The sequence below is a fragment of the Ailuropoda melanoleuca genome, chromosome 11 (assembly GCF_002007445.2).
Source record: "Ailuropoda melanoleuca isolate Jingjing chromosome 11, ASM200744v2, whole genome shotgun sequence".
Taxonomy (NCBI): domain Eukaryota; kingdom Metazoa; phylum Chordata; class Mammalia; order Carnivora; family Ursidae; genus Ailuropoda; species Ailuropoda melanoleuca.
The window spans coordinates 94,832,784-94,856,826 of NC_048228.1; the positions used below are offsets into that span (position 1 = coordinate 94,832,784).

At 38.5% G+C, this 24,043-nt stretch overlaps 1 protein-coding gene across 5 annotated transcripts in view; it reads left to right on the top strand.

Moving 5' to 3' along the window:
• The window catches only part of KCNIP4 (potassium voltage-gated channel interacting protein 4), a 1,152,721-nt gene that overhangs the window by 997,953 nt on the left and 130,725 nt on the right, over window positions 1-24,043 (top strand). Inside the window, exon 2 of one of the 5 annotated variants that reach the window (XM_034672026.1) lies at window positions 23,095-23,196. The exons of the other annotated variants lie outside the window; for them this stretch is intronic. Coding sequence (XP_034527917.1) covers window positions 23,095-23,196 — 102 coding nt within the window. The remainder of the gene's footprint in view (window positions 1-23,094; window positions 23,197-24,043) is intronic. 5 annotated transcript variants of the gene reach the window in all.

The following is a 24,043-nucleotide window of genomic DNA, read 5'->3' on the forward strand; positions in this document are numbered from 1 at the left end:
CCCAGCACACCAATATACTACCTATATGGAGAATACCTTTTCACCGAAGGAAACATTTTTACTTTTAAATTCTAAAAACATTACCTCATGTCTTAGAGTTGGGCTGAAAAATGCCTTCCTTAAACCCCTTCTTCCAAAACAACTTCCTTTTCTCTTTCTTTCTCTTCTCCCACCCTCTCCTCCTCTTCCCCCTCTTTCTCCTCCTCCTCTTTCAAAAGCACCTTCTTCCTACTGTCTCTCTATTACTCAATCCTTAGATGACTAAGGATAAACATGAGTAGAATTACATCCTCATAGATTTGTTTGGACAGAAAGGAAATTAAATTTGAAGCAAGTGTTCTTGCATGAAATTCATACATTTTAAAATATTATTAGTATTTAAGATTATATGATTGGTTTAACATTTTCTAATCAGGATATAGGAAAAAATAGTTAAGGTTTAATTAAACAAGCTTTTTGCTAAGTACTCTTCAATCAAGGGTACTAGGAAAATAGATGAGTTATTTCAGTGCTGTGCCTCAGCTAGATATGCTCTGTATTAATTTTAAAAATCTACAGTAAAGTTCATCCTTGTTATATTTAAGCACTTATCTTAAAAAATAATATGAAAACCACTGTGTTATATGATTATTTTTGTTCAGAAAATTCTAGACATCTTCTGAATCATCAATGCATAACTGACAAATAGCTCTGATATGAAGCCTTTGACACCTACAAGACTTTGCTAGGGTTCGAATAGTGTTTAGTTTTAAGCCAATGTTACTAAATCAACATTCTATAACATGAAGCATATATGAAAACTTTCTTTTTTTTATTCTTGAATCTCAACTCTGCATGAACAGCTTAACTTTGGGAGCAGAGAGTTATTCTAATAGACAAAGTAACACATACATACATAAATGTAGTAATTTCTACGTTGAGTTGATTAAGTTCTAGTCACTTTTTACTCTTTGGACTAGAATGATGGAATTCTAACTGAGAAGAAAATTAGCTCAGTGGGTAAATGTGATTCTTCAAAATACAGCTTCCATAAATCTTTGGTGAACTGAGAGGAGCCAAGGGAGGAGAGCCAGGCACTGCCTGCTGTGTTTGATTTAAAATTGATAATGTAATAGAGTGGGATGACAAGGACTACCTCAGGGCAGGGAGGGGCTGATGACAGTCTGCTCAAAATAATCAGCTTGGGCAATTAAAGGTATTGCCAGTTGGTCATGAATTTTCGAGATAAGTTCCAGGCTTGCCTACATTGATTTATGAGAGGCCACATACCTTTGGTGTGTCTTCAGTCGTGATTGCATGAAGGTCTGTTTAGAGGTCTCTTCTGCATGGTCTCTGCCTCTTACCGACCAGCTGGTATATGGCCTGCCAGATACAGGGCAAGGGATTGTTAAGGGCCCTAGTCTGGCAATAGATTACAAGGATTCAAGTCTTGGCTCTACCAACCTACTAACTCGGTGACCCAGGCACGCCACTTAATATCTCTCTAGGTCTCAATGTCCTCATGTATATATTGGGGTGATATTGTGAAGGGTTGTTAGGAATATTAAGTGAGGTAACGCATGGAAAGTCCTCAGGAGAAAGTCTGACACACAGTGCTAATAAATTGCTGTTTTTGTCAATAGACTCATATAATCCTTAATAATCCTCATGGATCATTATTACCCTTCATAAATTTTTAAGTGCCCACTATGAGCCAGGCAATGGAGATACAATGAGAGCAAAACAGGCATGGGCCACTGCCCTCAGGGGCTTATATTCTGCAGGGAAAAACAAACAAGAGGAGAGAGTTTCACCCAGCTACAAGCTTTCCTGTTCAGATCATAGATTCTAAGCCTGATGCCACTTTGACAAGCACTCTGTCTGCCTACCATTATAAATTCAGAGTTAAAATTAAATGAAAGGAAACACCCAACAAAACAAAATTAGCTTAGTTTTTAAGGTGATAACAAATTGAGTTAAGACTAGAAACAATGCAAAACTCAATTGAAATGAGAGCAATTTAAGTTACTAAAAGCCGGCTCTTAACAAGAAGAGTAAATATAATAAATATGGATGATATATAAGCTGTAAAAACTGGAAAAGGAAAAATAAGGAGGCAAAACTTTTAAAATAGAAAAAAATATACTGAGGAATGATTAGAAGCTTGATAAATAAATAAATAAATAAATCCAAGTAAAACAATAAAAGGATAAAAATTAAGCTTGATATTATAAAACATAGCAATTTTTCCGTAAAAAATAAGCAACCAAAAGACAAAGTATAAAAAAATGAAATCTTGATGAGGGGAAAGATAGAAATGAATTTTTAGAGATTTTAAAAAATGAAGGAAAACATTCCAAATTCAGCTAAGAAAGAAGACACAACTGAAAGAGCATGTAGATGAAACTATTCATTGACTAACGTAATGATTTGAAGGTGACTCTCAGCTCTTTAAAATATGGAGACAGGGGTGCCTGGGTGACTCAGCCCTGGGTTAGGCATCTGCCTTCATCTCAGGTCATGATCCCAGGATCCTCAGCTCCAGCCCCTTGTTGGTTGGGCTCCCTACTCAGTGGGGAGTCTGCTTCTCTCTTTTCCTCTACCCCTAGCCCTGCTCCTGCTCTCCCCCTCTCTCTCTCAATTAAATAAATGAAATCTTAAAAAAAAAAAATCTTAGAGACATAAATATTTAAAAATTGAATCTGTTTTACTTAATTTTCATAGTAATAACTATTTTTCATTTAAAAATAAAAATGTCCTCTTTGGAGACTTGGAAAGAATCTGTGGCTTATAACTTTTTATCTACGTTTTTGAAGTTCATGATGAAGAAAAAAAGATTGCTTTCCTTTTTTTGGCTCAGGGAAGCAGGAAGTCCTCTAATAGGAGGAAGGCACTGGGCTGTGGCAGAATGAGCAAACCAGGCAGAGGAGGGAAGAAGGACTTTAAGTCCCTGCCACGGCACTCATCACCTCTGTTAATATTTGCCCATGGAAATCAGTAGGGAATTGGAAGAGCCAGATCAAATGATGATACAAAATAAAGATCGACAGAAAGATATGGGATTGTTGTTGAGTAGGGAAAGCAAGAAGAAGAATTAAGATACTCCACTTACATTTCGTTTTGCATTGTTAAGTTCCTTGTATGCCTGTGACAGTTTGCAGTATTTCCAGATCCTTCTCTCAACCTTTTAAGGATTTGCTAGTTCTATACAGAATAATGGTTCTGTATCTAGGAACAGCCTATTGGTTTTAGCCACATACATTTTTACCCTAGTCATTTCTGATATTTAATTTTAAATAGCACACCACACATTTTGAGGTTATAAAATTCTTTCCATATGAGAAAAAGCACACAATATTAACTAATAATAACTCATCTCTGTTAAGCACATTTTAATAAAGCATTTTCCGTGTTTCTTGTTTCCTTTAGAATGAAAGTCGGGTCTTCATACTATCTCTGCACATACTAGAGACAACACAGCCAGTTAGTTTATTCTCGGTTCTTTTCTTTAAAATACCCCGATGCCCCAGCGGGATGAAGCTGATGGATTGAGTTGAGGACCCCATGGTTCCTAGTTTTCAGCTAACCCTGCTGTGATCAGCTCCTATCCCATAAATCAATCCCATAGCTTCCCCGGGTCTCTGAGTACCCCAACACAGAGGAAGCCCTCCTGGCCTTATGCCCAGACCCCTTAAGGAAGAGAATTTATTTGAGCATCTTCTCAGTTGTTCCATGGATTTTAAGAATAATTTTTAAATGTTTATCAAGCTCTAGAAGGGCCAGACTTTCAGGTCCCAAAAAGGAAGAACTCATGGTGCTCCATTTTGGTTTCTTTGAATATTGACAAAATGAATGATCTCTAGGATGAAAACACCAGAAAATGTGTCAAGGGTTCCTTCTGGGGTAGTTCACTGGAAACTCACAATGAACTTGTGCCACTCAGCAGAATTCCATAGACCAGAGTCAAAAGAAGTGAGTCTCTTTGATAGTGTTCAAAGGATTGGCTTAGTGAAAAACTAAGAGAACCTCTTCAGAAGTTTTGTTCTTGGTAAGATAAGCAGCTAGAGTGTGTCTCTGTCATGTATCATGCTTCAAATAATGGGCATTACTGTGTACTCACCAAGTACCAGCTCTGAAGGCCCATTTCATTTGATGTTCACAATGATCTCCTGTGGTTAGTATGTTCATCACCCTAATTTCCAAGATGATGAACTGAAGCTTAAAGAGTTAAAAAATCTTCACAGTAAATGGCAAAGCCCCAGTGTAAATGGCAAAGCCAAGATTCAGAGTCTATAATCTTAACTTATACTATATTAATATCACTGGTTCCATCAATATTTAAATCTGATTATGTTTTAAGAAGATTGGCTCCTTATTCTTATGATCATGGCTTCGCTTACCCTCATTCATAACAAATCGAGATAAGTTTCCCAAAGCAGAGGTATTCCGGATGGCTAATCCAGCATCATGTATAAGATGCCTTTTACAATATAAAGTGCATGCAAATCACCTGAGGATCTTATTAAAATGCAAATTCTGATTCAGTAGCTCAGGGATGAGCTGGAAGATTCTGAATTTCTAACATGCTCCCAGATGATACTGATGGTCTGAATACCACATGTGAAGTAGGAAGAATGTACTGGAAAAGAGGAACCCAGTCTGAGAGGATCTGGAATAGAGTCTCAGCCAGGCAGCAGATGAACTGTACATCTTCTAAACTTCCTGAAATTCCTTATTTGTAAATTATAAGCTGTAATACCAAACAAACTTATCTCGTAGAACTGTTTTGCTGATCAAGTTGGATAGTGCTTTGTAAAGTGCTCAAAAAATGAAAAATAAAAAGGCATCTGTTACTATCATCATTAACATAAAGCTCAAGTTTGTTCGGTCCATTGTCCTCCCCAAAGTCTACCTGAACTTCACATCTGTCTTGGCTATAAAAACATTTATTAGACAAATTGTCCTGCTCAGTTCTGTGCGCATGTGATCCTGAGGTCACATGGAATTCAGTGGCTTTACTCACCCATACAATAAGATAGGATCCACAATTTTTTACCCACACAGCTGTTTTTACCAGCTTCCTATGAAATTTCAGCCTGAGAACACAATATTGCACTCTGTCTGTATGGATATCTTATCTCAGTTTCATGACTCTGGTCTGTTCCTTATAGTGATCGAGTGTATTTTAACAGCATTATTATCTCAGGCTATTCAAGTGTGTGGACGATGCTGGATTTGCTACTATCACCACTTTCCCCAGGTTACCCCATAACTTCCATCAACCACAGCCTAATATTGAAGGCTACCAAGTAAGGGCATTCTCTGCAAATTTTCAAGGCTCAGCTTTCTGGATGCCCTTGTCTCCAAGTGACAGGTTTGCTAGGATTTGGCATTTCAGATTGTCCCTATGAAAATGCTAATTGTTTTTGGAAACCTTGAAAAAGTCATGATTTATTCATAAAATAGGAGCCTCCCTTTCTCCTTTGGAACTCAACCAACATCGATTCCTTCATTTAACAAATATGTATTGAACAGCCAATGCTAGGCATTGTACATGATGTGGGGAGACAAAGATGAATGGAACATAAAAAGTAAATGTATGGCCTTGGGATTCATACACAGCAGGTTCATAGACATATTCCATTATCTTTTAGACTCCTTTTTTTTTTAAATTTTATTTATTTATTTATTTGACAGAGAGAGAGCACAAATAGGGGGAGCAGCAGGCAGAAGGAAAAGTAGGCTCCCTGCAGAGCAGGGAGCCCAACATGGGGCTCAATCCCAGGGTTCTGGGATCATGACCTGAGCTGAAGGCAGACGCTTAACCAACTGAGGCCCCAGGTGCCCCAACTTTTAGACTTCTGATCTTGAGCAAACTGAAACATTATGAGTTCGGTTTCTTCCTTAATAAATTATTTGTATGAAGCTTATATAAGACAGTATTTATAATATGATTTTGCAATGTTTGGGCCATGGCAGATTTCTAAAATATGATGGTTTTGTGTTACTAAGCAATCCTATATTCCATCCCACAAAGATCTGGAAGAGCTAGAGAATCTGATACAGTCAATGAAGTAAAAGGAGTTCTGAATGATAGAAGGAGGCACAAGATCAGTCTCTGGAGTGAAGCGATTTTTTTCTAAATTATTTTACTTTATCTCTCGAAAGTTCACCTTCTTTTCAATATAATCCTATGATCCCTGGGAAGAGAAAGCATCAAGGAGCATTTAATGAAATTAAGCATGAACAGACACTTGTAGAATTGAATTAAGTGGTACTAGGATTTTCAGGATTAAAATTTTAGTCCCTCTGTATTTAGGATTCACACTTGGTTAGTGTGAATTACAGAGGGATTATGTTTCATTTGAAGAACATGTTCTTGAAGACCTCAAGCAATTTAAGGTCTTAATTAGATGTTTCCATAAGGCTGAAAAGAATGGCCAGAGTTTCTGTTACAAGCTTGAGGGGATATTGCCCTGAAGCAATATCCCAGACAACTCACCACTCATTCAGTCTGCCAGCTCTGATGTTATGAAATTCTTAACAAATGTTAACAAAAATTTGAGTATTGAATTGCTTTCAAATTTGCACACAGTGTGAGACTTTACTACTTACAGGATGTTATTTCAAATTTGCATGCAAAATGTGAGTTCTCTTTATGTAACTTCAAGAATTCTCTTAGGCAACATTTCGATGTGGTCAAGATAGTTATTTACAAAAAGTTACCAGACAACATCTACAAAACTGGCATGCAATTAATTTTCTTCAGCAGAACGTAACCCCTCAGCTGCTATGGTAAATTTAACATCAGATTTTCCTGGCTCCGTTTCTAATAAATAAAAATCCTGAGCAGCAGGCAGAGCTGCCTGTTTTCAAGGACAATATTTTACATTGTGTGTCAGCCTAAAGCATTAGTTACTAAAAATTAAATTAGCAGGAAGAGCTACTCATATCCATTTTGGGAATATTGATTTGTTGTTCTTGATTTTTCTGTAGTGTTGATAGAGAAGTTCGGGTTAAAGTCTTAGGGAATCTTTCCACTTACACTGTTTAATTAAACATGACTTCTGCACCCACGTTGATATAATTTGTGGATATCACTTCTATCTCAACAGGTTGTGGCTAACACATATTGATCGTTTCAATGGACTTGTTGAGTTGGAAATCTGCATTTCTGTTCTTCTCTAACTGCTGAGAATGTGCAAACGTCTTTTCTGCATTAAGGGATGTAGGCCTGAATTTGAATCCCTACCTACGTGCTGAAGAATATAGAAATGACCTAAAATCTCTGATGTATTTAGGTTTAAAATTTAAAGTATAAAATAGGGATCATACCTAGCTTGCAAAATCATTGTAAGAAGGAGTGATAACATATATAATATGCCTAGTACTCTGTCTAGCAGGTAGCAGGTGCAAAATAGTAGTCACATGAAGATCTTTTATATAAAGTGTTTTATATAAAGATAAGTGAACATCAACCACTCACTACAGTTAACATTTATTTATTCAATGTATTTTTAATTGAGAAGCAACGATATGCCATATACTTATGTACTGGGAATAAAGTAGTAAAAATACAGAAAATCCATGCCCTCAAGGAATTTACTACCCGGTGGAGACAGGCAAGCAATAAACATATAACTAAAGTACACTGTACATTAATAGTGACCAGCACTATTGACAGGGCCACAAAAGCTCTGCTACACCTGGGAAGTCCTGGTTTATGCCAATCGTCTTGGTGTCATGATTAAAGTGCCTCCTTTTTATTTTTAGTAGTGTTCCAGGTTGGACAATAGATTTTATGGTTAACTGTATTAGTTTTCTAAATGGGTAGCTTACACAACAGAAATGTATTTTCTCATAGTTCTGGAGGCTAGAAGTTCAAGATCAAAGTGTCAATAGTTTGGTCTCTTCCAAGGCCTCTCTCCTTGACTTGCAAAAGACCTCCTTCTCCCTTTGCCCTCACATGGTCTTTGCTCTGTGCTCGATGCATCCCTGATGTCTCTTCCTCGTCTTCTAAAGACACCGGTCAGATTGGATTAGGGCCACCCCAATGGTCTCATTTTAAGTTGATTGTCTCTTTCAAGGCTCTGTCTCCAATACAGTCACATTCTGATATGTCACTGACGTGTGACTTTGGGTAGAATGCAAGTCAACATGTAATAAACCAATATATGGGGTGAAGTAAAGCAGGAAAGGGAATAAGGAATGGTTAGGTTAGGTGACAGTTCAGGCTTAAATAGGATGGCCAAGAAAGTGTCATCGAAATGGAGGTGTTGGAGTAAAGATGTGAAGGAGGTGAGGGAATGATCTTGAAGATATTTGAGATAAGATATTTCAGGAGCAGAGACCAGTCAGTAGCAAGTTCAGAATAGAAGAGTGAGATAGGAGATAAGACAGACACGTAAGTTTCGGTGGGAGAACTGTGCACACTTTGTCAGCCACTGCAGGGAATTTGGCTATTAGTCTCAGGGTTATGGAAAGTCATCTAAAATTCAATAAATATCTGATTAATTAACTTTAAAAAAAAGGAAGGGAAGATTCCTGCTTCTAGTTTAGCTCTTTGTGGATGCTTATCCTCAAAAGAGATTTACCTAACCCTAACTGCAGAATGCAGAACATGAAAACTCCACATGGGAAAAATCCCTTCAACTGTTGTGTGTTAGAAATTAATTTACCTAAGATAAGTATGCTTAGTGGGAATTTGAAAAAAAAAAAACGAAAAACAAAAAACCCTACCAGTACCATTAAGAAGGTAACATAAGTACAGCACCATGTCCTACATTTTGAAGGACTCCATATATAAAGGAAGTGTTCTGTTCTAAGTAGAGGATGAATATGTGGCCATGATATAATTTGATTTTTTCTGGCATCCTAGCAAATTTGTTAATTGATGTCTGTCTGTGTTAGTTTCTTATGGCTTCTGTAATAAATTATTACAAACAACAAAAATGTATTCTCTCACAGTTTAGGAGACCATAAATCTGAAATTAAGTGTGTCAACCATGGGTCAACATCATTGGTTCCTTCTGGTGTTTCTGAGGGAGATTCTATTCCATGCCTGTCTTTTAGTTTCTGGTGGTTGATGGCAATCACTAGCATTTCTTAGCTCATAACTGCATCAATCCAATCTCCACCTCCAATTTCATGTGGCCTTCTTTTGTGTGTGTATGTGTGTGTGTGTGTGTGTGTGTGTGTGTGTGTGTGTCCTTCCTCTTACAAGGACACAAGCCATTTGATTTAGGGCCCATCCTAAAATCCAGTATGATCTCATCTTAACTAATTATATCTACAAAGACTCTATTTCCAGAAAAGGTCCCATTCTGAAGTTCAGCATGAACATGAATTTTTGAGAGACACCGTTCAATCCAATACAATGTCCATATCAAAACTGTAAAACTACAGTTCTTTTTTTTTTAAAGATTTTATTTATTTATTTGACAGAGAAAGAGACAGCCAGCAAGAGAGGGAAGACAGGCAAGGGGAGTGGGAGAGGAAGAAGCAGGCTCCCAGCGGAGGAGCCTGATGTGGGGCTCGATCACAGGACTCTGGGATCATGCTCTGAGCTGAAGGCAGACGCTTAATGACTAAGCCACCCAGGCGCCCCTAAAACTACAGTTCTTAGGAAAACCTATCTGCATGGGATTAGCCCAGAAGAGAACAATACTTCCAAATTAGGCTTCCCAGGCACGTGGGTGGCTCAGTCAGTTGAGCGCCTACTCTTGGTTTCAGCTCAGGTCATGATCACATGGGTCGTGAGATCAAGCCTCACTGTGGGCTCCCTCTGCCCCCCCCCACTTGCACACACACACTCTCTCTCTCTAAAATAAGAAATCTTAAATTAAGTAAATAAATTGGGCTTCCCATTTGCATTAGCTTATTCACTTGGTCTGCAGTGATAAGCATAGCAAATTTTTTTTTAATGATTTTTTATTATATTATGTTAGTCACCGTACAGCACATCCCCGGTTTCCGATGCAAAGTTTGATGATTCATTAGTTGCGTATAACACCCAGTGCACCATGCAATACGTGCCCTTCTTACTACCCATCACCAGTCTATCCCATTCCCCCACCCCCCTCCCCTCTGAGGCCCTCAGTTTGTTTCTCATAGTACATAGTCTCTCATGTTTCATTCCCCCTTCTGATTACCCCCCTTTTCTTTATCCCTTTCTTCCCCTACCCATCATCCTAGTTCTTATGTTCCATAGATGAGAGAAACCATATGATAATTGTCTTTCTCTGCTTGACTTATTTCACTTAGCATTATCTCCTCCAGTGCCATCCATGTTGCAGCAAATGTTGAGAATTCGTTCTTTCTGATAGCTGAGTAATATTCCATTGTATATATGGACCACAACTTCTTAATTCAGTCATCTGTTGAAGGGCATCTCAGCTCCTTCCACAATTTAGCTATTGTGGACAATGCTGCTATGAACATTGGGGTGCATATGGCCCTTCTCTTCACTACATCTGTATCTTTGGGGTAAACACCCAGTAGTGCAATGGCTGGGTCATAGGGTAGTTCAATTTTTAACTTTTTAAGGGACCTCCACACTGTTTTCCAGAGTGGCTGTACCAACTTGCATTCCCACCAACAATGTAGGAGGGATCCCCTTTCTCCACATCCTCTCCAACAATTGTTGTTTCTTGCCTTGTCTATCTTTGCCATTCTAACTGGCGTAAGGTGGTATCTCAGTGTGGTTTTGATTTGAATTTCCCTGATGGCTAATGATTTTGAACATTTTTTCATGTGTCTGTTAGCCATTTGTATGTCTTCATTGGAAAAGTGTCTGTTCATATCTTCTGCCCATTTTATGATTTGTTTATTTGTTTCTCGTGTATTGAGTTTGAGAAGTTCTTTGTAGATCTTGGATACCAGTCCTTTATCTGTGGTGTCCTTTGCAAATATATTCTCCCATTCCGTGGGCTGTCTCTTAGTTTTTTTGACTGTTTCCTTGGCTGTGCAGAAGCTCTTTATCCTGATAAAGTCCCATAAGTTCATTTTATCTTTTATTTCTCTTGCCTTTGGAGATGTGTCGTGAAAAAGGTTGCTCTGGCCGATGTCATAGAAGTTGTTGCCTATGTTCTCCTCTAGAATTTTGATGGATTCCTGTCTCACATTGAGGTCTTTCATCCATTTGGAGTTTATTTTTGTGTATGGTGTGAGAGAGTGGTCAAGTTTCATTCTTTTGCATGTAGCTGTCCAATTTTCCCAGCACCATTTATTGAAGAGACTGTCTTTTTTCCACCGGATGTTTTTTCCTGCTTTATCAAAGATTAGTTGCCCAAAGAGCCGAGGGTCCATTTCTGGGTTCTCTATTCTGTTCCATTGGTCGATGTGTCTGTTTTTGTGCCAGTACCATGCTGTCTTTGTGATCACAGCTTTGTAGTACAGCTCGAAATCCGGCATTGTGATGCCCCCAGCTTTGTTTTTCCTTTTCAACAGTTCCTTGGAGATTCGGGGCCTTTTCTGGTTCCATACAAATTTAAGGACTATTTGTTCCAGTTCTTTGAAAAATGTCCTCGGTATTTTGATCGGGATAGCATTGAAAGTGTAGATTGCTCTGGGTAGTATGGACATTTTAACTATGTTAATTCTTCCAATCCATGAGCATGGAATATTTTTCCATCTTTTTATGTCTTCCTCAATATCTTTCAAAAGTGATCTATAGTTTCTAGGATATAGGTNTTTTTTTAAGCCACTCGTGATTCTAATGAGTAGCCAGAGCCAAGTAATTGGTACTCACAAAATTGTAATCACTTGTGTTTCATTGCATGTCTTCTCTGATTATCATCCCAAGTACCTAACACGGGGTCTGCTTCATAATATATTCAATAAATATCTATTGGTTAGATCAATGAACAAATAATTTTATAGGATAAATGCAGTTTTGAAAGAAGATTACATATAGTGACACAAAAAAGTAGGAAAGTAGTGTCTCACATTGGAAGCTATAATGGGTTTCATTGTATTTCTTCTAGTGTTTGAAAGATTTTGCAGAAACAATTACTTCATTCATCTCCTACCTTCCTTGCGATTAGTAAGTGTCATATTATTAGCGCCATTTTTCAGATGAAGAAATTGGATCTCCTGGTGCAGTTTTCTCTTCAACTGCATTATTACTTTTTAATACCACCGGGAATTTGATAGATGCCCTACAGAAAATAGAATTAGAGGCAGCATTTCTAGTGAAGGAACATAGGTGACCAAGTTTTCGGTACTATATTCAGGATAGGATGATTTAAGAAGCTTAACTGAGTGGTTGGGGAAGGAAATAAAGAACCCTCCACAAAGTGAAACAAATATGCTGTAGCCAAAGGTTACAGAGTCAGACCCATAAGTGAAGCAGCCTGGTGATTTATTAGAGCCATCATTAGTGTAGTAGAGAAGTCAGAACGTCAGACCCAGATTGAGACAGATGGACATGTGCCCGCACCCTGGTCCTGCCACTTCGAAGCTGGATACCCTTAATTCCCTTGCCTGTAATTTGGCTATCGTATTATTGTCTGCCACATGGAGTTCATGTGAAGGTTAAATGATACAATGCTTGTAAAGTGCTTGGCACATAGAAAGTGCTTCTTATTGTTGTGTTGTAACACTGTGTTTTAGGCATTATTTATGTCCTTCTTTCCTAAGGGCAAGGTCACGTTCAAGTGAAGTATAGAGAGCTTTCTTGTTTTACTGTTAATCCTGGCATTATTCTCCCCATGATACCCGTGAGATCAAAGAGGCTCGGTGGGGTTAGGTTACTTATACACAGTCTCACAAAGGAAAAGTGGCAAAGCTTAGATTCAAACTAGTTCTTTTTGATTCCAAAGCAGCAAGACTTTCCACTACAAATGTTACAATTAATACATCCCAAATTCCTTACATTTTGTAATGTTGGTAAGAATACTTAACATGAGATCTACCCCTTAACAAATGTGTAAATGCACAATGCAGTGTTGCTAACTAGAGACTGTGTTGTACAGCACATCTCCACAAGTCATTCATCTAGCACTACTGAAACTTTATACCCATCGAACAGCATCTCCCCACGTCCACCTTCCCCCAGCCCCACAGGCACCATTCTCCTTTCTGCTTCTATGAATTTGACTATTTTAGATAAGTGGAATTATGTAGCATTTGTCCTTCTGTGACTGGCTTATTTCACTTAGCTTAAGGTCCTCAAGGTTCATCTATGTTGTCATATATGACGGGATTTTCTTCTGTTTAAAAGGTGAAAAATATATTACATTAATATTATAATGCATTGTATACAAATACTTCCATTTTAAATTTGTTTCATTTTGCCTGCTAATAATAGCTTATTTTTTTTTAAGATTTTATTTATTTATTTGAGAGAAAGAGTAAGAGAGAGCCCATGAGCCGGGGGGGTGGGGGGAGGCAGAGGGAGAATCAGGCTTCCCACTGAGCAGGGAGCCCGATGAGGGACTCGATCCTAGGACCCTGGGATCATGACCTGAGCCAAAGGCAAGACGCTTAACCGACTGAGCCACCCAGGAGCCCCTAATTCTAGCTATCTTTACAATGAAGTTGCATGTTTACAGTATTTACCGTGTAACGAAGTGGCCATCTTGTCAATGACTACACATTACTCTATGGGAACAGACCACACTGGTTGCTGACACACTTTGTCATCTTGAACCGGAACACTGTGGACATGAAAAGGGGATGCTAACAGATGGGGTGTTAGGACCCTTGTCGTAAATTGGCAGTGTCTGTGGCAAACCCCTACATACAGAGGACCCTTGTCGTAAATTGGCAGTGTCTGTGGCAAACCCCTACATACAGAGAACTCCAGATAATTTCCCAACTCCCACACAGAGGATATCACCATATAAGCAGTTTGGACAATTTGTGCAGAGGAACAAAGGAAAATTGGGTTTCAGTGATGAATTTTAAAGGACCCCAAATAAAACTGACACCTTTTCTGTGTTGTTTTCTGGTAGTATTCTCTGACTCTTTCTGCCAAGAGAAGGGGGCAGTCGTGCAGACAACCACAAGCACTTAGTACTGGTCTAGAAAGCACTGTAACTCTTGACCATCCAGTTGTTTACTAATATTTGCCCAGAAATAATGTACAATAATTACCTGTACTCAGTTGACTGAAGTTCTCTCTAAATTTGTCATGAGGCACGCCGTCAACACAAAGGTAAAGAAAATTCAGGGGAATACCGCCTTGATTGAGAGAAAGAGAGCAGAGAGAGATAAAGGAGAGATACAAATAGAGACACAGGAGGACCAAGAGACAGAAACCTGGAGTCAGAGAAATACAGAGACGGAGAGCGAGAAGGAGACGGAGAGGTAAGGAAGTGACAAAGGCTAAGGAAGAGAGGGGGAGAGCGAGCTAGAGAAAACAGAGAGACGGGAGAGCCCGAAGGGCTGACAGACAGACTGGCACTCGTTTTATGAGAAACAGGTGTCTTCAAGTAGCAGCTCTAAGTAGAGTCAAATTTACTCTACTTGCATTTAGATTCTGTAGATTATTTCCAGCAAATTAGGTACATTCTGGCTCCCTTCTTGTGGATTAACTGATAGATGAAAGGTAACTTCTACAACCAGGGAAAACAAAACCGATCACTTAGGAAGGTTGATGCTCTGCCTCCAAAATTCACAAAGTTTCAAAATTAAATGTAAAAAATGATTACCCCCCCCCCCCCCGCCATTTTCAGTCATTAACCCTGCTGCTGCCCTTCTTAAAGGTGAACAATTACATCCGGGGCTGACCGCAGGACCAGTAACAGTGGGCATAGTTGGCAGCAGTTTTCAGTAAGAATTATCACCAGAGTGTGAACCCCAAATTATCTGGGGCCTTCTTTTTTAGGAATAAATTGGGAAATATTAAATGAACCATGTGTGTGTATTTGAGCCATAAGTTTATCTGAAAAATAAACATGCTGGCAGATGAGTTCACATTTGCAACTAGTCAAGAATACACTTCCTAGCCTTAACATCAAGTCACTGCTCATAAGTCAGCTTGTCACTGATTCAAAGGAGGGACACACAGGATCACAGCACCACTGAAACTCCTGGTGATTTGGTCATAGTTATTGATTCCAGGGAAGACGCCATGTCTATGGAAACATCGTTAGCTCTTTTCCTCCACCTGAAATCCACAGGCTGAACATCTAGGAAGAAAGACATTGTTCATAATTCGAAAGCACACGATAGAAGCTGAACAGGGCTGTGAATTATGGAGTAGGAGACTTTATTCCCATGCAAAGCCACAGAAAGTTTCTGTTTTCGCTATCAGCTATACTACAAAATGGAGGAAGATAAGCACACTTCTCATTGTGATGAAATTGCTATTTCTATCACCATCATCATTAGTTGTTGAGTTCATAATTCAGGACCATAACTCACTGCTGAAACCTGACATTTACATGTAGTGCCATTTCTTGTGCAACAGGAAAAGCAGTCAGTGCAAAATGACCACTGAAATCGGGGAGGGGGGGCGGTGTCACAAATATGGGCCAAAACACCCTGGGCTGATTGATTGTCAGTAATGTCAGGCTTTGTAAGATGAAACCTTTCCCACTGGTAAAAATGAAGGCATTTTCATTCAATTGTATCACCATGTGAAGAACACTTACTTTTTATTCTTTTTGAATTACTTTGTTTCAGGAGTTTTGAACTGCTAGAACTCTAGTTTGGTTTAACTTCTTGATGCAAGGATAAGGGAGTTGAATTAATTTTAATTTCTAAGGCCATAAATTTATGAACAGATCACAGGACTCAGAGGGTTTATACAGCCAATTAATTTAAGGTATTAATCTGCCCATTGTAGGTGTCCATAAGTATTAATTGAATAACTTAATATTAACAAGGAAAATTAATCGCTCAACAAACCTATATTAGCATCTAATATATATAATATACTGCGCTAATAATGCTAATAATCAGAACAGAGTAGGACACTTTCTCATCTCATTAGACGTGTTTGCTCAAATATAACACCATTGAATTCTTCCCCAGCAACCACATTGAAAAATACCACTCTTCCCCACCCCACCTCCCAACCCACTCACTGACAGAAGTCTCTATGCCTCATCTCTGCTTTCTCTCTGACAGACTTTATATTTTTCTATTTATTTTCATTTATTTTTCCCTGACTATAATGTCTGATGAACAAAAGTAGGAATTTTTGTCTGTTTTATTCACATTATTCCCAGCACCTTGACCAGTGTCTAACACATGCTAGCCACTCCATAAATGATTTTTGAATAAATGAATTAATGAATGCACAGAATCCTTTCTTCAGTGAATCTGAGATTTAGTGAAATAAATTGGCAAATTAATCATGCAATGCAATAGGTGTTAAAATTGATGTAGCAGGTTAGACTATGGAGAGCAGGGACTTTCTCTTGTATGACCACTGTACATCCACAGTACTACAATAAACATTATTTAAATGTTTATAAGTGCTATGATAAATGCTTGTTTTAAATAAATGAATAAATATTTATGTGATGTAAGGTTTTTAATCTATTGGAGAGTGTTTATGAAGGTAAAATGTCCTGCATACTAAGGCACGCTGCTGGTTGACCTACCTTCAACATTAATTTTCTTTTAGTACTATTGGCTGGGGAATGCAGTCAAAACCATCCTTAGCAGACAGCCTTCATACCCAGATGCCCATTTAGAGTGTGGGAAGGAGACTGCTTCACTCACTGTGAGGAAATACACCATGCAGATTTTAAACGCATCTGCTAATTAGAGACACGCAGCTAATCTGTATATTTTGAGACCATCATATAACACATATAGTCTGATTTCATGCTTTCAGCAGATATTGATCTTATATAACAGGCATTATGCATGGTAATGGGGATACAATAGTAGATAAGAAAGATATGGTTTCTGATCTGATGATATGATTGAATGTAGTCTGCTGTCTTATTATGTTCTCTTTGCTTTTCTATTTCTCTGTCCCGGACTTCTTTGGAATTAACTGAATATTTTTGGTATTCCATTTTAATTCCCCAGTAGGATTTCAACTGCATCTCCTCTTACTATTACTTACCTGTTTCCCTAGCATCTAGAGGTTGTAATATGTTTCCTGAACTTATTCAGACTATTCAGCGTGAATATTGTACCACTTAGTGTAAAATGTACTATCAGTAAAGTTCCATTTGCCTTCCCCCATCCCTTATGCTATTGTCAGAAATTTTGTATCTATAAGTGTAATGAACTCCACAGTACCTTTTGTTGTTGTTTTAAACAAAGGAAATAAGAGAATATTTTATATTCATTCACATATTTTCAATTTCCAAGGCTCTTTTTTTTGCTCTTTATTTCTATCTGTAGACCTTCATCACGTCAGTTCCTTTAAGCCTGAAGAAATTCCTTCAGTATTTCTGGTAATGCAGCTCTAGTGGCTATGATTTGTCTCAGCTTTAGTTTATCTGAAAATATCTTTATTTCACTTCCCTTCTCAAAAAACTATTTTCACTGAATATAGAAGTCTGGGTTGAAAGTTTTTATACTCCCCCCAGCACTTATTCCATTGTTTTCTCGTCTTTACTATTTCTGTAAGAAACCTTTCTCATATTCTATCTCTATCTGTAAATATGTCCTTTTATTCTAGATTTGGGTTTTTTAAGCTTTTTTTCAATTATTTTTTCAGCAATTTGACTATGGTGTGCCTATACATGATTCATCTTGTATTTATCTTGATTGTGGTTCAATAAGGTTCCTGGATCTGTACATTAGTGTTTATAACTAAATTTGGAATATTTGGGCCATTTTTTGCAAACTCTTCTCTCTTGATTCATCTGTTTTTTTTTAATTGCACTCATATTAGACTACTTGATATATTCTTACAAATTACTAAAAATCTATTTACTTTTTAATCCCTTTTTCTTTCTGTTATTCAGTTTGGATGATTTGTCTCCTTTCATCTCTATTTGAGCTCATAACTCTTTTTTCAGTAGTCCCCCATCTGCTGTTAAGTCCGCATCTAAGGAAGTGTTTATATTTTTGATATTTTACTTCTCATTTTTAGGGTTTTTATTTGGTTCCTTTTCATAGTTTTAATTTCATTAATAAAATTTTTCAACTGTTTCCTTACTATGACCATCTTTTTCTTTAATGTCATTTTTTACTTATTTTGATATCTGTGTCATCCCGGGATCTGTTTCTACTGATCATTTTTCTTAAGAACTTGATTATGGGTCACATTTTTCTGTTCCTTTACATGTCTGCTCATTTTTTATAGCACGATGGACATTGTTACAATGCATTGTAAGGAGTTCGGATTTTGTTATCTTCTTTCCAAGTGTGTTAAGTGTTGTTCTGAAAGTCATTCCATAGTTACTAGCACTTCCTTTTGGTCTTACCAACTTTCATTCTATTATTTGTCAGGATAGGTCAGTTGGGGTTTTATATATAGTCATAGGGTGTGGCCCTTGCTCTAGGAAATGATCCTTACTCCAAAAACATAGGCTGTCTGAGCTCCCCAGTAAAGGCCAGTGGTTCTTACTGCAGCAGTGTGGTTTCTTTCCTTCCTTCCTTCCTTCCTTTCTCTTTTTTTCCTTCTTTCTTCTTTTTTTTTTTTTTTCCTTTTGGGTCAGAACTTCAACATCTCCCAACATGACATGACTTCTGGTATTTCCATTCAATTCTCAGCCCTTTGGCAGCTTGTGCCTCCTAAGTATTATGGAGTCTGATCTTGAATATGCATCATTCAGCCCTTGATCAATGACTGTGTTAGTCAGGGTTCTCCAGAGAAACAGAACCAATTGGAGATAGATAGAGAGATAGATAGATAGATAGATAGATAGATAGATAGATAGATAGATAGAGAGATAGATATGTAGATAAATATAGATACAATGATAGATTGGCTCACACAATTATTGAGGCTGAGAAGTCCCACAGTCTGCCAGGAAAGTTGGTGGTATAGTTCCAGTCCAAACCTAAAGACCTGGGAATCAGGAGTGCCAATGTCTGGGGGCAGGAGAAGATGGATGTCCCAATTCAGGCAGAGAACAAATTCACCCTTCCTCTGACTTTCATTCTATTCAAGCCGTTAAGTTGAGGGTGATGTCACTAGCATTGGTGAAGGTGATTTTCTTCACCAATCTACCCATTCAAATGCTCATTTCTTCCAGAAACACCCTCACAGACACACTCATAAACGATGTTTTACCAGCTATCTGGGCATCTCTTAGCCCAGCCAAGTTGACACATAAAATTAATCATCACAATGACCCACATTTAATCCTCACACAAATCCTCCCCTCTGACACACATACCAGTTCTCTCCTGTCCAACACCCTCTCCTGCAAATTCCAGTCAGTTTGGGAGTCCAGAATTCTGATGTCTATAAGCATGATCTGCTACTTTCTGAACTATGGAAAGAACATGCCACGAGGCAGAGAGAACCAGGGCGTTTGTGGAGCTCACCTCTTGGATTTCTTTTCTCTCAAGTACTACAGTTCTACATTTTTTGTTACCCAGTACTTGAAAACAGTTGCCTCATATGGGTTGACCAGTATTATGGCTGCTTATAGTGGGATAACACATTCAGTAACATTTACTCTCCAAAAGCTAAAAGTAGACATCTTTAATCTTATACTGTAGTAGGGAAGACATATGTCAAATATATAATTGTGTCATCAATTGTTTTAATTATATTCATGATATGTCATGAAGGAGAAATGTAGAGAACTCTAGGAGCATATAATAGAGCTGTTCATAATGTAGTTTCATCTGTCATGTAGAGATTTCCTCAGAAAGTAATATTGAACTGAAATCTCAAGGCAGACAGGAGTTAACCACGCTACAAGGAGGTTAAAAAAAAAAAAGAAAGAAAAAGAAAAGAAAAGTTCAGTTAAAGGTAATAGCATCCAGAAAGAACCTGAGGTAGGAGGGAATATCATATACCCAAAGAATGAAAAAATTAATACCTAACATCTATTGAAAGTACATTATAAAATTATGAACAATCACTGTGCTAAATAAATGCTTTATATATTATCTCATTAGAGTCTAACAAATTTATGAGGTAGATACTATTACTAATCCATTCTGTTGTTGAGGAAACTGAGATTCACAGAGATTCAATAAACTTACCCAATGCCATAACATACGGGGATCTGGTTCCAGGCTGTTGTGGTACAGTACTTGAACACTCAACCACTACACTTTAAGGGGAAAAGAGCAAAATTATCTGGTAGCAGAGAGAGAGGTGCGGAGATAGAGGAAATTATGTGATGTCTACAACCTAACTTCTGAAAACTAAAGTTCTCCTTATGGAGAAAACACTATAAAAACAAGGTAGACTAAGGAATGCACTAGTCGTGATGAGCACTGGGTGGTATATGGAAGTGTTGAATCACTGAAACTAATCGATCACTAAATGGTAACTATACTGGAATTAAAATAAAATATTTGCTTTTCCACATCATCTGGGGGACTTTGTTTATATCATTTTTAACATTTATGGTAAATCGTATTCTTATTTATTTTGAAGGAAAAGACCCTAGAGAATTTGAATTATGTCTGTAGTCAAATAAAAATTGATTTGTTCATCTACCAGGAAGAAAAAAAACAACTTAGAAATCATATACAATTTCTATTTAAATATAATTCTACAAAGGACTTTTAAACTGTGTTTTTACAACCAATATCCTTTAGTATAAGTCTTTTTGTTTTACAAAGAACAGACAGGAACCCAAAGAAATTTAATAACCTGTCCAAGGTCACTCAACTTGAAAGAGAAAAACAGGGACTAAAATCTGGGACTTCTGACTCCTGATGAAAAACAGCAAACTGTCTACCTTATAGTCCAGTTCAAAAGAAGCTCCAAGGAAGAACAACATTAATTACCCAATTGGGGTAGAGTCAGGGAGTGACCATTAATAGTCCTGAGTGCTTGGGAGCAGGAAGCTCCTTCCCCTACACCCAGACCCGAGGGCCCAGCAGCTGTTATAGATAGAGTGAGCTTGGCAGATATCGGAATTTAAGGAGAAAGGAGGAAATCAAGCACATGGCAAGTATTTCTTGAGTATTTGCCATGTGCCAATTTCAGGGGTGATTGTGGAGTTTGGTTGGAAATCAAGAAATCAAATCTGAAATAAAGGAGCTGGATACGAGGTAAAACTAGTCTCTCTCCTACTGCAGATGGCTGGTAGAACCTTTTCTTTCTAATTCCTTATCAGAACAGGGTTTCTCCCTGCAGTAGGATGTGACACCGGTACGTGCAGCAGGAGCAACAGAAAAGATAGAGCAGAGGAAGGAGGAGGCCTTTTCCTTCAGGAAGATTGGAAATACAATAGGGAAAGTCTACCAGAAGCAAGTGTTTTTGAATTGAGTTTTAAAGGCTGCGTGGACATATTGAAGTTGATTATGGGTGAAAGGCCACCAACTGTGCATACAATGGCAGGGGGGTTGAAATGTCACAAAGAAAGAGAAGCAGAATGTCCTGCTTGGGAAGCTGACATATAGCAAAATCCTAATATCCTAGAGGAAGTTTACAAAGGAAACAGTACTTAGGTGGATGTGTCCCTCTACAAATAGAAGGAAAACGCCAACTGAAGAGTCCGTTTTATGTAAATCAGATTTATTTTATAAGTTTAAAGGCTTACTTAGATACCAATCAAGGAAATGAAATTGAGTCTTGTTTTGGTATTGAAAGTAAATTTATTCACTCATTTGTCAGACATTTATTGATCTCCTCTTATGTGCCAGACCATCAATTAGCACTTGGGATATCAAGTAAACAAGACAGTTCACACCATATAAGTGTCAAGGGCAGAGGAGAGACTTGTTTTGTGAGTTCCAAGGAAGGTAAGAAGAATAGCCTGGCCACTGGTTGATGGTCCAGAGCAAGAGGGTGGTGGAAATGCTGTCAGAGAGTGGGGCACGGCCAGCCCATGCAGGGATTGGGGTCTATAGTAGGAAGTGTAATTTTTTTGTTTTTCCAAAGAATAGCATGAAGGTTTTAGAGTGCTTTTAAGCAGAGAAAGGATATGATTTGATTTATGTATCTACTAGTTCACTGTCATCCCCCACACAAAACAGCTGTCAGGTTTTTACCCAGTGCACACTGACGATGGGGTGAAACAGCCCCAAAGGGAAATAGATTAGTAGCCTTGTGGTCAGAGCTCTTTATAATTCCAAGGTAGGAATTATAAAGTAGAAAAGCAACACATGATGCATTTGCCAGATCCATATTATACAGATGGAAGATAGTCTAACCTAGATTTAAATTGATTATCTTGTTATTGCCTTATATTCAACACTTTCTAAACTATATTTATATATATATATATTCGTGCTCTGGGCCCTGAGTGGGCCAGTTGATGATGAGTTGGGCAGTTGTGACTCTTGACACCAACAGTTGTTTCAAGCATTTACTAACTTGCCCATCCAAGTGCTATTGATTTTCCTGGACTCCTCCCCAACCATCTGAAGTCACATATACAACTCTATCCATTCTGGGGTGAACACGCCTTGCTTCTTTCGGAATTACTGTGCTTGAGTAATTCTGCCCATTAATGTAATGTCCACCTGCGAAAAATGCAAAGGACTGTTGCATCTCTGGGCATGCCCACTTATGTTAATGAGGTTGCCTATCAAGGACATCTGTTGTCTCACTTTCAGGGAAGGCAAAGGTACTAACAGGTGATTGCGGTGTGAATGATTTATGCAGAGCATCTGTGGCCTCTGTAATCAAAGATGGGGAGCAGTGAGAACAGAAAAGTGTCACATGGGCCCCTAACTCTGGTTTGAATATAGACATTTCAATCCAGTTAACCGTTTCAGTGATCTTCTCAACCTAAGGCCCCCCAAAAAGCCACCAAATTTTACTTTTACTGCTTGACAGAATCGCGAGTTTCTATTTTCACTTGCTAATGCAACACGCACTTTAATGCAACAACTGGAAAAGTTTTGAAAAGAAAACCTAAACAATGAGAAAAATGGGGGGAGGGAAGGATTTCTTTCTTTCTTTTTCCTTCTGGGGTCCCAACCCACTGCCTGTGATTGCCTGCTGAGCAGATGGCTGCGTCCAGACCCCACCTGCCCAGCTTCCTGTGATAAGCGTGCGGCATGCCCGGTTCTCTCTGCAGACAGCATTAACAGAACCCATCGCATATGTTCTAGGTTTCCTCTACGCTCAGAACAGCACCAAGCGCAGCATTAAAGAGCGGCTCATGAAACTCTTTCCCTGCTCAGCTGCCAAAACGTCGTCTCCTGCTGTTCAAAGCAAGTTTGTTTGGTTTTTTTTTCTCCACCCACCCCACCTGTTTGTTTCATTCCTTTAGGTCTGCATGCACTCCCCAGTTCTCTGCTTCTAAAAGAAAAGAAATTAATATATCATATTATGCGAAACCAAGTCTATTGATGTTCCCTGGTTTATCCAAATACCCAGGGGAATTTTGTGCGATTGTGAGGCCTTTCCCGTCTGGCAGACTGATGGCACGGGGTTAGTGACGTGAGCCTGGGCTTCAACGTATTTGGAAATTTCTGTTTGATCTGAGGGCTGAGAGTGGACTTGGGATTGCCATGGCCTGACTGGTTGGCCGAGCTGCTATGCCCTTCAACTGCATCACCTTGCAGATTTCCTGACTCCCATCTATGTGTGCGGTACACACTGTTTAGATATTGCCAAAATTCAGAAATATCACTAGGTTAGAAAAGCTACTACAGAGTGGAAACCATTTACACAAATGTGAGGGCTTTTTTCCTTTGCTCACTTTCTCTCTCTCTGTATCAGTCAGGGCTCTCTAGAAAAACAGAACCAATATATGCATGCATACACACCCATACATGCATAGACACATACATACATGTACATATCTGTACATTTACACACATACACACAAACATGTGTATAAAGGTATTTATTTTAAGGAATTGGTTTCCATGACTGTGGGGGCTGGCACATCTGAAATCCTTAGGGCAGGCTGGCAGGCTGGAAACTCAGGCAGGATTGGAGATTTCAGTCTTGATTTGGAATTCCTTCTTCCCCAGGAAATCTCAGTTTTTGCCTGGCTGTTAAGCATGGGATGAGGTCCACCCACATTATCTAGAGTCATCTACTTTACTTAGA